The sequence below is a fragment of the Pristis pectinata genome, chromosome 1 (genome assembly GCF_009764475.1).
Source record: "Pristis pectinata isolate sPriPec2 chromosome 1, sPriPec2.1.pri, whole genome shotgun sequence".
Classification (NCBI taxonomy): domain Eukaryota; kingdom Metazoa; phylum Chordata; class Chondrichthyes; order Rhinopristiformes; family Pristidae; genus Pristis; species Pristis pectinata.
Genome location: NC_067405.1, coordinates 92486912 through 92504040, shown reverse-complemented (window position 1 = coordinate 92504040; position 17129 = coordinate 92486912). Strand labels below are relative to the sequence as shown.

The 17129-nt window shown below is 38.8% G+C and overlaps 1 protein-coding gene across 9 annotated transcripts in view; it reads left to right on the top strand.

The window, feature by feature from the left end:
• The window catches only part of sipa1l1 (signal-induced proliferation-associated 1 like 1), a 275095-nt gene that overhangs the window by 149239 nt on the left and 108727 nt on the right, over positions 1-17129 (top strand). For all 9 annotated transcript variants that reach the window (XM_052040153.1, XM_052040071.1, XM_052039819.1 and 6 more), the window contains one exon: positions 2399-4184. In XM_052040153.1, the coding sequence (XP_051896113.1) occupies positions 2663-4184 (1522 nt within the window). In that variant the 5' untranslated portion in view covers positions 2399-2662. The remainder of the gene's footprint in view (positions 1-2398; positions 4185-17129) is intronic.

Sequence of the window (17129 nt, the reverse complement as noted above, 5' to 3'; positions counted from 1 at the left end):
GATTTTATTTGGGCCACAGGAAGATTCTGATTTCCCCTTCTTTTACAAAACGGGATCAACTGGCTAATCATCACTTTTCCATTTGCTGTGAGCACTTGTAAGAAGTTTTTGGAATACTTGAGATGCTTTATTAACTGTGTTTTTTTTTAAAGTACAATGGCATTGTCATTGATACCATTTTATTCATTTCCAGATCTAATTTTAACTAAATCCTGAACTCTTGGTTATTGAACATGTTTTGTTTTTAATCGAGTCCTCAGGTTTTGTTTATCCTATAATGTGACCACTTTATAAGTGCAAGGTGTTCAATATGATTTGCCAGTAAAAGCTGATACTGCAGTATTGCTTAGGTGTGTGTTAGTTAATTACAGTTTAATCTGAACAATTCAACTACACTGCTTAATTGCATAACATGCAAATCTCCTTTTCACTTGTTCCCTGGATGATTGTGATATAAACATGATGAAATTTGTTGCTCATCCTAATTGACTGCTTTTTTTTAAATCATTTTGTTTAAGAAATTAAGAATTAAAGAGTTAGAAAGGGACTAAAGTCACTTGTGACTAGACCAAGTTGGGGGACAGATGCTCTTCTTTGAGGCAGAGGGGCCAGTTGGTCTTTACAATAATCTGTAAATTGTCAGTTTTTCTGTTCTAAACCTCATCTCAAAATTTACTGTGGTGGTAATTGAACTCATGACCTCTCAGCTGCTTAATATGTGCCATCAACGCTACACAACCTAAGCTATGCAGTGTTTTATTTCGTGGTTTGTATACTCTATATTCAAACTAGAATGAGTAGCATTTACCCCCGTTGTTCAAGAAGCTCAAGTGGTTGCTTGGACCCAGTTAACCTAAAATTGAAATTGTGGTGTCTTGGTTGTGCATTTAACAATGAGAATGGTAATACATTCATTAAAGTATCTTATTAATTCAATGTTGCTTTTAATTTCTTATATATTCCCTTCTCAATTTTTGGACCTTTTTCAAAGGTGATAGCCATGCGGTAGTTACCCTCCCCACATCACTGTTTTCATCTGAGTCATTGTCTTTTGGGTTTCTTGGTTGGGTGTGTGTAAAGATGACCTGTTCTACTGAGCAGTGACAGGTATTGACCTCATAGGTTTGGTTCCTGCTTTTAGGTGAATTATCTGAATTAGGTCATATTACAGATATTTATCCTTTGAATCTGAAGGGAGTTCAATGACTCCTAGAAAATGCCTGCATATAGGGATGGGTTTGGTTGAATGAGAGGATTTTCAATGTGCACGGATTCGTATCCGAGCCTGAAACCTCATCCAGAGGGCAGGGGTATTTTTCAAGCAAGCAAATCGTTCATCATTTCGCATTGATAGTAAAAAAGGGGACTTTGTAAATGGCCAGAAGGTTGTTGCTGCATTGGCCAACTTCTGAAGAGAAAATAATAGGTATATAAAAAAAAACACTGGAAACAATGGCAGTTTCACATTATGCTGGTGACCTTTACTATCAGAATGAATCAGTGACCTTTGCATATTTTCTTAAGATTTTCTTCAATCTCTTATTCTCTTCAATATGACTTTATTTTGTAGGATGACATGTTCTTTGAGTACACAGTGGGATGAAAAGTCTCATCTTGCATCACATGATTCTTTTGGTAAATGGCTTTCTGAATTGTCAGATGAACTTTGCAGGTCAGGTAACATCTGTGGGGAAAGAAATGGTCAGCATCTCAGGTTGATGATCTCTATCAGAATATTTCTGATGAATGATCAACAACCTGAAGCATTAACTCTATTTCCTTCCACAGATGCTGCTTGACCTGTGGAGTATTTACAGCATTTCTGCTTATTATTTCATATATTGAATGTCTGCAACTTTCTTAAAAAAAATTGAATTTGAGCTGTGGACAAGGCATCAATGTTGCAGAAACTGAATATTGTATTAGCTCCAATAACTTGCAAATTAATTTTGGGGGGAAAATGAGGGTAGAAACCAGAGCAGCTGGAGAAAAGCTACTGGTCACAGGGAGAATGCAAACACAGCTGCCGAGGTCACGATTGGACTGGGATCACTGGAGCTGCGAGGCAGCAGTACTACCTGCTGCACAACTGTGACAACATAAAGCAACGTAAAGCAAGAGACTCGATATTGTGGAATTGGCACAGTTTTGCAATTCATTTTGGGCTTTGAGCACTAAGGATGTACCAGTTCTGATGGAAGGTCATCAACTCAGTTATTTCTGGGATTCTCCCTCCACAGAAGCTGAGTGCCTCACTAAGTGTTTCTAGTATTTCATGTTTTTATTGTGGATTTCCAATGCCTTTGGTATTCTGTTATTGTGTAGACATTTCAAATTGCTTCTCATAAAATTAAGTAGAAACAAAATGACCAATGCATCTTTTCTTTTTTCTTTCCAGATTTTTTTTCAAACCATGGCAGTTAAATAATCTGTAAAATCCATATTGTGAAGATGCCACGTGGATCATCAGAGAGAAGCTTTACAGATCATGAACAGCTCAAAAATGTGTTTATTTGAATATTATACTACAGAATAGTAATAACTAGTAGATTACTAACTTTCAACTGGACTTGCTTGGAAGTTGCTCGCAAGGAGATTTGTACTTAATGAAAGAAATGGTTGTATATTTAGTGAAAGCTGTTGTGAGAAACCAGTGTGGAGTATGACCAGTTTAAAACGTTCCCAGACTGAAAGGGTGGGCATTGGTGCCACTTCAGTTATTGGGCCTGAACTAACCATAGGTGCACGTTCAGATGACTTCTATGCACGGCGATTCCGGACACCAAATGGCACCTTTGGTTCAGCTAGTACAACGGGGCCACCACGAAGTGAAAGTGCTCACCATGTTGGTGCAACACCAAGTGTGCCTAAAATGGGTGTTCGAGCAAGAATTGCAGATTGGCCCCCGAGGAAAGATGTGGGGAAGGATTCTTGTAGGACAAGCGATCAGGAATCTGCAGGCAGTCCCGATGGCACGGTGATGTCTATCCACTCCAGTAGCCCAAATAGTAGGATGAGCCAAAGTAATCAAAATTCATTAGAGTCTTTGGCATCAAAGAGAGTGCACAGTGACTATAGACCGTGCAAGGCTCAAGAAATGGAGAATTTGGATTCTAGGTTTCTTACACCAGATGGTTACCTCCAGTCCCCTGCAAAGAACCTTCGCAGGATAAGACAGCGTAGTAATAGTGATATCACAATCAGTGAACTGGATGTGGATGGTGCTGAGGAGTATGGAGCACTGAGTCACAAAATGGGAGCTGCTATTCACCGCGAGTACGGCAGCACTTCCTCCATTGACAAACATGGTATGTCAGGAGATAGTTTTTTTGATTTATTGAAGGGTTATAGAAATGAGCAGACAGATCAACGAAGCCCCGCTCCAGAGCAACTCAATGAGCTCCTGAAGGCAGAAGCCAATAAAGCTTATGGTTCCAGTATGGATAGCACCAAACATGACTCAGTGGATGGTTTCTTTGCACACAGAGGGAGTCCCAGGCCACTGCACAAAGAAAGAGAGAAACCACTTAAGAGGCGGTCAAAATCCGAGACGGGGGATTCTTCTATTTTCCGCAAGTTACGCAATGCCAAAGGTGAGAGCGAGCTGGGCAAGTCGGCAGACTTTGAGGACAGCAAGTCAGAGGATAGTGTGAAGAATTGGGCTTGCCAGAAATGCTTTGCCCATTACGACGTGCAGAGTGTGCTTTTTGACTTGAATGAAGCTGCAACGACCAGGCACAGTGTTATTAAGAGAAGGAACACCACAACAGGTGCCTCAGCAGCTGCAGCTGCCTCATTGGCTGCTGGCCCGCTTGCGCACTCGATCAGCTTCAGCTCTCCCGCAGGCAGCACAGAAGACCTGAACTCCAAGGAGAATCTCAATGTGGACTACGGGGATGAGAAAAGCAATGAACTTGTGCTAAGCTGTTCATACTTCCGGAATGAGATTGGTGGAGAAGGAGAGCGCAAGATTAGCCTGTCCCGGTCGAATTCTGGGTCACTGAGTGGATTTGAAAGCACCTCCTTTGAACTTTCCCTGAGCTCACACTGTACAAATGCAGGAGTTGCAGTGCTGGAGGTTGCAAAGGAAAACTTGGCTGTGCATTCTGACAAAGTGAAGAGATATATCGTGGAGCATGTGGACCTCGGAGCTTACTATTACCGGAAATACTTCTACCAGAAAGGTAAAGTCCTGATTCATTGTATCTCTAATTTTGGATGTTATTGTTACTGAAGATCAGATCACTGATGGGGTGAGACACTTTGTAAGAGGGGTTGACTGGATTGCAAAGTTGATTTTGGACAAACATGTTTTGTGTATCCGAAGAGGAGAGTTTTAAATTATAGCTGGAGAAATGAACAACACTGATGTAAATACATTTCTTGTAGAGCATATTCTTGGGAATAAAATATTTTTATGATTGTATGTGCCACAATCACTTGCGGCACAAAGTGTCAGGAGCCATGTTTAGAGATGATGCCTTAAACAACTAGCAGCATAGAGGGAAGACCAGTCCTGCATTACACATTGGCTCACAATTGAACCACAAATCTAATGTCCATGTCAAATGTTATTAAAACCTTGAGCAAATATCTCTCATTCAGCCATGACCTATGAGTTAGTTAAAGTGACAGTGGTGTATTCCTAATCAAACATGTTCAATATTTCAGCCGCTAGAAAGTTAATATAATTTCCTAAATTCAGGCATAAACAACCATGACTGGTGACACTTGCTTGAGCAAGATTGATTTCTTCATCACTCTGGCTGAAGAATACCATTCTGTGTGTGACCTTTCATCAGCACAGATGCTGTTTAATTCCCCTCTTAACCAGTGGGACCCATTGTTTAATTACTCTTGGAATTTTGAAAAGAGATTCAATTGTACCCAGAAATTCGTCACTGTTTCAAGGCCAACATTGTTAACTTTTGTGCACTCTAGCACTCATGAATGGCGCTTTAACTCGATGCATATTTTCTTCATACAGGTCTATGACTCTTCCTTGAAAAGTGGAATTTGCACAGTTCATACCTGTCTTTCAGTTTTAAGTGCTCACCCCTTTATCTTGTAGCTATGTCCCCTTGTTTGAGACTCTCCCACTAGTGAAAACATACCAATATCTACCCTGTCAAGCCTCCTTAGTGTCATGGATGTTTGAATAAGGTCACCCGTCATTCTTCTAAACTCCAAGGAAAAAAGGCCCATACTACTAAATCTCTCTCAGCACTATTTAGGCATTATTTATAACCTTTAGAATCAGAATTTTACAGCACAGGAGCAGGCCATTTGACATTTCATGTCCATGCTGGGCAACACAGAGATATTCATGCTCTCACTTTATACATCTTACCTGCAAGGCTCATTGCATTAAAGTAAATGCGCTTAGGCCTACCAGCCCTCTCATGCTTCCCTCATCCATCCCTGGCTATTCTGCCCGCTAGACTTGCCTGCTCCATTAACTACAAATGCTTTTCTCTCCCCTCCTGCTACACTGTAATTTTGGTGTCCCAATCTGCAACCCTGCAACCCCCCCCCCCCCCCCCCCCCACCCCACCATTATAATGCATCCCTGCACACCTGTTATCTTCCCTAGCTCCATAACCTCCCTGAACTTTTAACTCCGGCCTATTGCTCATTCCCTGCACTATTTGTGGTAATGACTCCAACTACCAAAGCTGCAAATATTAGAATTCACTCCCTAAACCTTTCCTTTCAATCTCCCCTTTTCTCTGATAAGGTGCTCCCTTAGAACCTCTGACGACGACTACTTTTGGCTATTGTCCTAGAATCTTCTTTTGTGGCTGGGGTCAAGTTTTTTGTTGGATGATACTCCTGTGAAGCTCCATGGGGCATTTTTTTTTATGATTAAAAGTGTTTTAATAATGCAAGTTGTTATGCTCTGGGCATTTGACTATACTTGCTCTTTGGTCTTTGGTGTTAGATTCCAACTCTGCTCTTACATACCCTGATTTAAAATTTACTTCCAGATTCTATAAATCTCTTCAATTAAGTACCAAAACAACCAGCTTCACCAGATTCTACATTTAGCACAGATTGATCCCTATGTACCCGAGCTGTAGATAGGATGCAGATGAAATGTGCTGTAGCAGAAATGAGCATACTCATTAATTGTCTATCCCTGAGAAACCAAAATCAGTTTTGTCTTGGCTTATACAAGACCTATTCTGTCTGATAAATTATCTATGTAGTGTTTAAAAGATTTCCTGTGAAATATTTTATGCAAGAATAACTAATTAATCAATCCTTAACATATGTAGTAGTATTATGCAAGCTTTTGCAGAGTCATTGCAAAATTATCCAGTGTTGTTTTGTACTCAAAGCGATAAATCATATTTGCTTTTAATGCCTTAAACTATGAATAATATGTATGCACTTGTGCACTATTTATAATTTATTTATAAAATATTATCCACTACATTCCTTTTGAGTTGAGATTATTTGTAAGAGTTAAGTTCTACTATTGCATAACAAAACACTTTTAATGTCAACTCTTAACCTGCCTTGAAATAATAATTAAGCATCAGTTGGCACATTTTGGAGGCTGCAGTACAACTTGGTGCTTCACATTATTTAATCCAAATTTCAATTTTGATTCAATAAATCTAAAGACAGAAGTGTCACCTTTCATTTATATAGTGCCAATATCATATTTATCACAGTACACCTGCTTTAAAGGAAGCCCTTTCAATTGATATCCTTCTTACTTCTCTTTATCTCTCGATGGTGCTTTCTTGTTTATCATTGCCTACCTGCCATGAGACAGTGTTAGATCTTTTTTTTAAGTTATCAACTTCAATTTATGTAGAGCCTTTTTAATGTTTAGGAAAAAGTCACACAGTGTTCCAATAGAGAAGATACTGCCAACCTACAGCAGAGTGGTTAGCCAAAGGCTTATTTATAATGGTTGTTTAGAAATTCATCCTCGATTGCCTGCTCTAAATGTGCACAATTGCAGCAGCATGTTGACTGCATCTCCAAAGTTCATTCCATGGAATTCAATGGAACTGAGTGCCAGAGGCAGAGTACAATGCAGCTGGTACTATGAAGCACTTTTAGTGCGACTGATTGGGGATGGATTTTTAGGTAAATGAGTCTTTGGAAGGGCTTTGAGGAGGCAGGAAAATTTTGGAAAGGAATGCAGAGAATAAAGCAAGTAGAGCTGACTGGTCTATCCCAGTTCAAGTTCATTGTCATGGGCATACAGACCCAGGATATAGACGCCATGAAAATGAGCTTTTTGCAGCAGCGCAGTATGTTACAAACACAAGCTAATATAAATTTAAATTAACATAAATTATACATAACTTACCTGACAAAATAAACATAATGAGATGAGTGCAAGGGAGAGGAAAAAAAGAAATATGGTCTGAGGTAGTTAGGGTTTCAGGTTGGTTCAAGAACTTGATGGCAGTGGGGAAGAAGAGGTTGAACCTTGAGGTGTGGGTCTCCAGCTCCTGTACCTCCTGCCTGATGGCAGCAATGAGAAGAGGGCATGGCCCAAATGGTGGGGGTCCTTAATGATGGATGTTGCCTTCCTGAGACATTGCTTCTTGAAGATGTCCCAGATGGTGGAAAGAGCTGTACCTGTGGTGGAACTGACTGAGTCCACCACTCTCTGTAACCTCTTGCATTCCTATACATTGGAGTTTCCATATCAGGTCTTGATGCAACCAGTCAGAATGCTCTCCACTATATATCTACAGAAGTTTGTCAGAGTCTTGAATGACATGCCAATTCTCCTTAAACTTCTAAGAAAATAGTGACATTGGCATGCCTTCTTCATGGTTGCATCTATGTGCTGGGCCCAGGATAGATCCTCCAAGATGTTGACAACAAGGAACTTGAAGCTGCTCACCCTTTCCACCGCAGACCCTTCAGTGAGGACTGTTTGCCTGACTTCTCCTTCCTAAAGTCCAGAATCATTACGATAACATTATGTTTTATACTGTGGATAGTGTGGGTCATTGAGTTCAGAGGTGATGAATGAACAAGACTTGGATGGGACAGGATATGGGCACCTGTGTTTTCCGACAAATTATGCATTAGCAGGATGGTAAACCAGGAAGGTGCATATTGGTGGCAATAGTACTCACAAGCATGTGGTAAAGCAAGTTTGTGTTAAATATGTAGCAGTATCAAGCCAAATTAGCCTCAGCATAGGAGGGCATTTTGTACACAAAACCAATCCCAGTTTTTCATTTATTTGTTACATTGCTGCACCCCTTACTTATTACCAAAATATTTATTAATTATATCTTTAAATGTCCTAAAACATTCAGTAGCTTGTATTGTTTCTGGAATAGTATTCATGTAAGGAGTAAGACTGCACAAAAAGTACAGAGCATCTACTTTATGTCGACATACAAAATGTTATAAGGGATAAAATAACTTCATTTGATGCAGCACTTAAAAGATAAGAGATGACAGTAAAGAGGCAGCTTTGAAATGATGAAAGGAAAATGGAGAACCAATATCAAAGTTTTCATGTACAAAGGAATTTATTCTTGAAATGGACTTCAGAGTTGGGACACTGAATTAGGAATTAGACTAATTTAAGAGGCAGTTAGTTCTTTGATGGGATGTCTGCTAGATTTCTCAGATAAGAAGGTCAGGGTCCTGATTATTTTGATTTCATATATTGATGTTCTATTAGGCAACTTGCTTAAGAATTCATTTGAGCTTACACAAGACCGTGGCACAATTGAAAGGGCATTAAATATTTGTGATAGAACATGTGGTACCTGGGACTGAGGGTGAGTTGATTTTGAGGCAAGCAGGGAGATGGTTAAAGTCAAGGATTGGGCCATGATATCAGGTCAACAGTGTGGTAGATTGCTGAGGGTTGCAGGTGAGCTGGATCAGAGCAGGGGGTTTGCGCCAGTGACGAAAATCAGATGACAATGCTATGTGGAAGTAGGTTAGTAGGGGAGCGTGAAAGATCATAGGTATGTATGGGATTTACTTTCCTGGAACCCTAGTTGCTGGAAGTATCCACTTATTGTTGCTCTCCAGACAGTATGGTCTGATTTCTCCAGCAGTGTTCAAAGGATTAATGCAGAGGGAATGATGCCACCTCATACACAACTGATGGAGAAATCACTTTAGGTGTACAAGGGTGCCTGAAAATTTAGTGGCTGATCAAATTTAAAGTGGTGCAAATAGATCCAGAAATGGTCACGATTACATTTCAATCTGGAAATAGACTATCTTTGAATGCAAAGCACAGAAAAAAAAAGTGGTATGCATTTGAATTCATGTGCCATTCTTACTCATAGAAAAGAATGCTAGAGTGCTACCAACTAACTAACAGCTGATACTGTTACCTTACAAGTATGTGATCTGTAATTAACACCATGATTTCAAATCTGCACAGAGTTCCAAAACTGTTTTTGTACCAAAAGCCATGAACTTGTAATGTTCTGTATATGTTATGTTTTTCAGGATTTCTATATATTGAGGTCAGTTTGGAAATTTTACGCAGCTTTGCATTGGATATGTCCCAAACATGCTTTGAAGTGATGGTTTGGAATTTGGGTGTTCAAGAAGAAGCAACTTATTTAATGCAATCATGTTGTTAACTGCAGGGTTATATAATCATAGGTAACAGTCTTGGCTGTGACTCAGTTGATAGCACTCTTGTCTCCAACTAAGAAGGTTCAGGTTTCAAACTGCATTCCAGAGACCTAGATCGCAAAATCTCGGGTGAAACTCGAGTGCTGTGTTAGGGAATGCTCCACCATTGGAGGTGCCAGCTTTCCCATGAGACATTTGCTGAAATTCTGTTTATTCCCTTGAGTGGACGTAGAAGACTCAATGGAGGTCAGTTCTTTCTGTCAGCTCTCTGCAAAACTGACAGCAGCTTCTGGATTTTCCCTTGCGTAATGAAACATGGATGGATGTACTCATTCAATTGATATTCTCCCAACTTTTTGTACTCTGTTCTTTCTTTAAAATTCAGTGAAAATCACAAGCCTTGGTGAATGATTTTAACAATTTACTGTCATAATTGCTGAACTCACACTCTGGTGCTCAAGAAAATCTAATTTGCACATGTGAAAGTCCATTCCATCGAAATAACAATTGATTTTTTAAAAATAACATTAATCATTATTTTATTTTAGAGCATTTTTTCAGTCAACTACCTTAATCTTACAAGCATATCCCAGGTTCCTTGTACATTTGATTAAAATGGGCTTAAAAGTCATTCTTTTCATTACTTGGATTTGCGCTTTTAAAATGTTGAAATCTGATTAGATTTTCAGCGAGCTTGTTATCACTTGTTTAATGTCACAGATGCCCAATGGAAGATACTATGTTGCAAGTCGGTTTGATGAAAGGAAAATAAATGTCAGAGCGCCCATCAAATATTTCCTGCTGACTATAAAATCAAAGCAGTTATATGTACACCACTCATATTTGGTTTTCCATGTTACAACACTGGCTCTGTTATTTAATAAAAGAAAGAGGTTGTACTTATTGAAGCAGCTTTACAGCCAACAACTTACAAAAGTGAATATGTTTTACGGAAGTAATGGAAAAAAGCATGGCAGTCAGTTTATGCTCAGCAGAAGTCTCACACGTACCAATGTAATAACGGCCAGATAACCTGTTGATGTTGATTGATGGGTGAAGCTTGGTCAGAACCCTGGGAGAATTCATAGCTCTTTAAAATAATGCCCTTGGATCTTTTGCATCCACCTGAGGCTTTTGCAGGCTTTCTCAGAGTGCACACTCTCTTTATGTCACACAAAGGTACTTTGGTTGGATAGTCAAATTTCATATAAGTTTGGCAATGCACAATCAAGACTGACCATTTCATAGTAACAAACATATCTGCTTTGCGTTGGTCTGTATGGCTCTTGTATGTTCATATTATTGCCCATTGAACCATCATAAGAAAATTGAAAACCTTTTCTGATGCAATCTGCCGACCGAAAGTGGAAAATATACTTGACAGATGTCAAGATAGGAAAAAAAAATGAAATGATTGCTCATGCCATGATGTGCATACCCACTGTGTTTAAAAATTAAAACACTGGAAGAAAATAACTTCCATTTCAATCATGAAGCAGGTATTGACAGATGTGAACTTTGAAAGACAGTGGGGAGTCCGGTACAGGAAGTACTATGCAATGTTAATACCATGACAGGATATTCTATTCCACTGTGTCCTGCTAAAAACAAATGGCAGCATCACAATTCGGTAAGGTCATGGCTGATCTGATCTTGGCCATAGCTCCACTTTCCCACCCATACCCGATGACCCTTGACTCACCTGAGCCTTGAATATATTAAATGATTCAGACTCCACTGCTCACTGGGATAGTATGTTCCAAAGATTCATAACTTTCTGTGAGAAGATCTTCCTCACCTTCTTAAATAGGTGATTCCTTGTCCTGAAATTATGCACCTCAGTTCTCAAATTCTCCACAAAGGGAAACATCCCTCAGCATCTACCTTGTCAAGCCTCCTCAGAATCTTACCTTTTCAGTAAGATTTCTCTTTCTCCTAAATGCCAATGTGCAGGCCCAACCTATTCATTTTTTTCTCATGTGATAGCCCTAACTCCTCTGAAATCTCTCTGAACTGCTTCCAATGTAGCTACATCCCTCCTTAAATAAAGAGATCAAAATTGTGCACTGCACTCCAATTGTAGTCTTGCTGGGAGTCCTGTATGGTTGGAGCAAGACTTCCCTGCTTTTGTGCTACTTTTGCAATAAGGTTAGCATTTAGTCTTCCTAGTTACTTGCTATACCTGCATGCTAACTTTACACCATGTGTGAAAACACACAGATCCCTCTGCGCAGCAGCACCTTGTAGTCTCACTCTACTGAAATAACGTCCTGCTTTTTAATTCTTCCTGCCAATCTGCATTATCTCACATTTCCCAACATTTTGCTCCACCTTGTACCCCACAGCTCCATGTTTTGCCCGAAGAGGCAATGGCTTCCTCACTGTCACAACTTATTGCAAACTGATTTCTTTAGGCCTTTTCATTCCTGTAGATATATAGACATGGCATGTATTCTTCACTAAATCCTGCATGTTCAAAGTCTCCTGCATAAGTAGCATTTCCTTAATTCTTCACTTTGTTCTCTATTGCATTCAAAGCTATTTCATAACAATATCAAATTTTAAGCATTTTATTCCTGTCCTTAAAACTAGAGATGAGAAGAGCAAACAGGGAATAATGATTATTCTTTGGTTGTTGTTTGAGCAATGTTGACATTTTGATCAAATCATACATCTCTTGTCTGTCTTTCTCTTGAATCATCCATCTACGGATTTAAAATGATTAAATAGTAACATTATCAGAATGACTTGGTTAATTTTGCAACTCTCTTTTAACAACTATACAAAACTTTCAATCGCTGCTTATATGTTATCTGTTTCTTGTTTTCCCTGTAGGAAGGGCCTAGCTTTAAATCTGACAACTGTTCAGTGTGGTACTTTTGAAATAAGCTTACCTTGAGGAAAAACTGCAAGCATATGTTCCCATGCTGTCACCTCGCGTTACAGCCTACAACATCCTGGCCAGGAGCCTTAAGCTTATTGGGATTTTGTCCCAACACGTATACATGAAAAGTCCCCTTTGAAGTCTGGGACAGTATATCATTGCAACTTTAGCAGTTCAGTGAGAATGAAATTGTGAGAGTGTAGTTAGACTTCTTGCAATGTTGAACAATAAAAAGGTCTTTAAAGACGGCTATTCATGTACTCGTAATGGGACAAAGTCCCAATAGTTTAATGTTCCTGGTACTGTGAACCTGGTTGTATCAATAACAACAATATCTTTGTGTTTTTTTTAATATATGGAAATAAAAGAACAGAAAAGTGTTACTGAAGTTGTGTGAGATTATAAAATCTTGCTATGCAGAGAATTTTAAGTGTTTAAGAAGCACAAAGTTAGCCTGTAGGAACAGATTTAATGAAGTAGGCATATTAAATGTTGAGTTTCCTGCAAGGAGATGGAGTGCATGAGGGAGGCCATGGGTCAGGTAGCCACTCTCTAACCTGGACCCAGTTGTCTAATATTGATTCGCTTGATCACATGCAAGTTACTATGGGATTTGTGCTCTTGTCCTAGATGTGATCCCTCCCTCACTCATTCAGGAATCAGTCTATTCCCATATATAGTAAGAAGTTTGTGTTTATTTTTAAAGCATGCATGCATAAAATTAATCTCCCTCACCCCCACCAATTGAAAACAATTCTCCTTATTTGAAGCAGATTTTGCAGGACTAAGCAGTCCAATAAAACTTTGTGTCATTTAGCTTTAATTTTTTTTCTATCGAAATCCTTCCATTCCCTGACCAATTGGACAAAACAGTCTTGTAAATTTATTTAGGATTACTTGTGGGTTTTAAAAAAACTCTGATAGTAATCATAGAAAACTAATCAATTTCTAAATTACTCAGATTGTTTTTATAAACGGCTACTAGGGCATTTAATTTGGAATTTAATGCTAATCTGGTTTGATGTAGTCTGAGATGAAAGAGGAATAGGCAGCAACAGCAAAGGAGCAATCCAACTCTTTTAACAAGAAAATCAAAGCTCTTTCAAACTAAAAGCCTATCAGAATCCTTCTAATGTTGGCAACTGATCAAATTGTAGAACCTCTGCAGTTTCTAAATAGAGTACTTGAAATCAATATGTTTATAAATGTTTTTGCTGCTTTCACTTAGCTTTTTATAATTTACTGCACTATTTTGACTCTCAATTTTTGTGCTCTTAAAACCAAAGGGGTATTCTTTGGCTTTCAAATGTTGATTATTATGACATCCCAGTCCCTCTTGAGATCTGTATTGTTTTATTTGCAACAAATACGGAGTGCAACATCTTATTAGTGTTACAAGGGGACTTCCATTAACAACACTTCTTTTAAACGTGCTGAACTGTTGTTTCTCTCTAATCCTGCAGTAATTAATGTAGTCAGTAACTTAATTGTTCAGAATGTGATCACATGTGCTGCTTGGAATATTCTGGCCATTATTACACCATATCTGCTGGCAAGAAAATAAGCATTTGAAAACCGGTTATAAACAGATAGTGACCTAAGAATATTTTAAATAACTAATGAGGTCATTTTTTCTGTTCAGATGGCATTAATCAAAGTTTTACTTGCAGCTTATGACTTCATTTAGCCTCCGAGATCAATTATTTCCTCTCCTGCTATCTGTATGCCATTGTGTTTTCTTTGATTTATATAACTATTTTGATTGAATTCCATTGCAATATTGTACTGTCAACAGAAACTGTTGTTCATTCTTGGTTCTTAATTCAGTGTTTCAGGTAGTCTAGCTCCTTCACGCTGGCCTAGAAACTTGAATAAATTAAGATCTTTTGCTTTTAAAACTGATCTATTTTTAGGTATCCGTCTCATAATATAAGCATAACTTCTTTTTATGTTTCACTATCTGCACGATCTGTCATCCTCTTTTCACTCTTAATCTTACTGCTGTGATTTCCCTCTGCTTTTAAAGCTTTGATCCTCTAATGCTATCAACATTCGCTGTTTAAATAAAAATACTCAGATGTCTGAACTACATTGAATAAGCTGACAACGTATGAGGAGAACAGTGAGAGTTACCAATAAACAACTCCTTTCATACACTTGTGATGTCGCAAAGATCCTTGCAGGCAATTAGTTTTCCTCTTATTCTTATACAATCCCTCAGGTTCAAGGAAGACTATTAACGTACACACTAAGCAAGTGTGGCTGTCAGTTGTTCATAGCCAAAACGATAAACGGTGATGCAATAAATTAATCTGCTGTGATGGGAAGGGCTGAATGTTGATCCAAACTGTGGTGTAAACCTCCATTCACTGTAAATGGGTTTGTTTACATCTAACAGATGGCACCTTCAGCCGTGTAGCATTTCCTCAGTATTAAGTGAAATATGGGTCAGGACGAAAGTGTGAACCGTTTTGCGGCAAAATTTGTTCTGAATATTGGCGTGAAGTACCTTAATTACTCAGTTCCATAGATCAGTTGAGCAGTGAAAGAACAATTTCTTGAAAAAATATTTGTGCTGCTGACCAAGGTGCTCCTTCTCCATCCCCTAAACACCTTGGCTTTCTGTCAAGGTGCTATAATAGGCATGCAATCCACTTTAAATTTCATCACATTTGTCAGGCCTGATGTTTTCATTCAATTGACCCTTTAAATTTATGGAAGGTTCAAATATTTTTTTAATTTTGTTTTATGGAGTTGATCAGTGATCAGCAGTCCCCTTCTAGCAGGGTTGTTGGGCAATGATCAAAGCTAACAGCTAGGGTTGCTTCTTAAAACAATGTTACGTTAAATTAAATAAAATAACTACTCTATTTAAAAGAATCAAATTTAAAATCTTTATAAAGGTCTTTATTTATACAGCATGGTAACAGGCCCTTCTGGCCCAACGAGCCCGTGCTGCCCAATTACACCCATGTTAACCTACTAACCCGTTCGTCTTTGGAATGTGGGAGGAAACTGGAGCACCCGGAGGAAACCTACGTAGTCATGGGGAGAACATACAAACTCCCTACAGACAGCGGCAGGAATTGAACCCCAATCGCTGGTGCTGTAATAGTGTTATGCTGACCGCTATGCTAACATTTGGATTGAAACTTTTTTACATGATTAATAATAGGCTGAGTTTCATAAAATGGAGTTCCAAGTAGGCTGAATATTCTACTTTTGCACAAATGTATGTTTCACAAGTTAGTTATTTTTTATTATTCTATGAAGATGCCGTGGCCAGCACATGTGGTCCATGGATCTAGCCAATGAGACGGATCCACCTGGTCTATTTTCTATGTGTGACACATTATCTGATCTTGTTACCCAGTTTACCTGTGCAGCAATGTTCAGAGATGCAAATTAAAAGTTGCCCAAACTCATAAAAGCCAATAAAGAATTTTTTTTTTTCTTTCTCTCACACTGCTTTGCAATGGCAACTTGATCCCAATGCTGGCTGCTGATCAGCGAGCCCCTGTGTAGGGTTGGCAGCTGACAAAGGTATACCTCCAGGCTTACCAGCTGTCAGAAAGCATGAATGACTTCAACACACATTCAACAATAAACTATCAAAAATTAACAAAAATGAAAGTATTAAATATTAAAATTGTTTGAAAATTAATATTTTAAAAGAACTTAAACACTTAAAACACTCAGACAACTTAAAACTCAATGGAAAGAACATAAGTTCTCTGAATCTCTTTCCCACCCTATTCCCTGAGCTGTTGAATGAATGGAGCTGCTGAATCTTTGCCAAATCTTCTGTGGTTCAGACTCAAAGGGCACATCACCCAGGAGGAGTCCAACCATTGGAACACAGTTGGAGTGCTATCAGCAAGGACTTCTCAGGAAGTTCAGGGCAATTGAGATCCATATGAGTGGTCCTCAGAAAGGGTTTGTGAGTCTGCTGCTCCCTGAAAAACAGTTGTGTAACACCGCTTTTGTGATCCTTGCACTTCACCAGATGGATCTTTTTTGCTTGTCTAACTTCAATGCATACAAGTTTGGAATAATGTGATTTCCTCCTGAGTGAAGCTGTACCAACAGCAACTTGGCAGAACACCTTCCCCTCAGCAGTGTATTCAGCACTGGAGTACAATACAACTGAGTCCAAAATCCAAATATTGAAGTTGTTGGAAATCTATAATAAAATGAAAAATGCTGAAAACACTCACGTTGCTGTTGGTACAGCTTCACTCAGGAGGAAATCATGTTATTTCCAAACTTGTATGCATATCAGGCAGTGCCAAGATGGAGAAACAGAGTTATCATTTTGAGTCGCTGATCTTTTGTCAAGACTGGAAGTGATAGGGGAAGAAATCTTTAAAGTTGCAGAGGAAGGGGAGGGATAGAGAGCATGAAAAGGAGATCTGTGATATGGTGGAGGCAGCAGAGTGACAAAGAGTTGCTGAAACCAGGTGAAAGAGAATGATAAGGATCTAATGAGTACAAAGAAGGTCACGGTGGAAGAGGAAATGAATATATATTTGAAATTACGAGCAGAAAAGAGGAAAAAAAAGTGAAAGCTGTAAATAGATACAAACGCTTGAATTATTGACTATCTGAAATTTATGAAATCATTGTTAAGTTTTGATGTAATGTGCTAAAT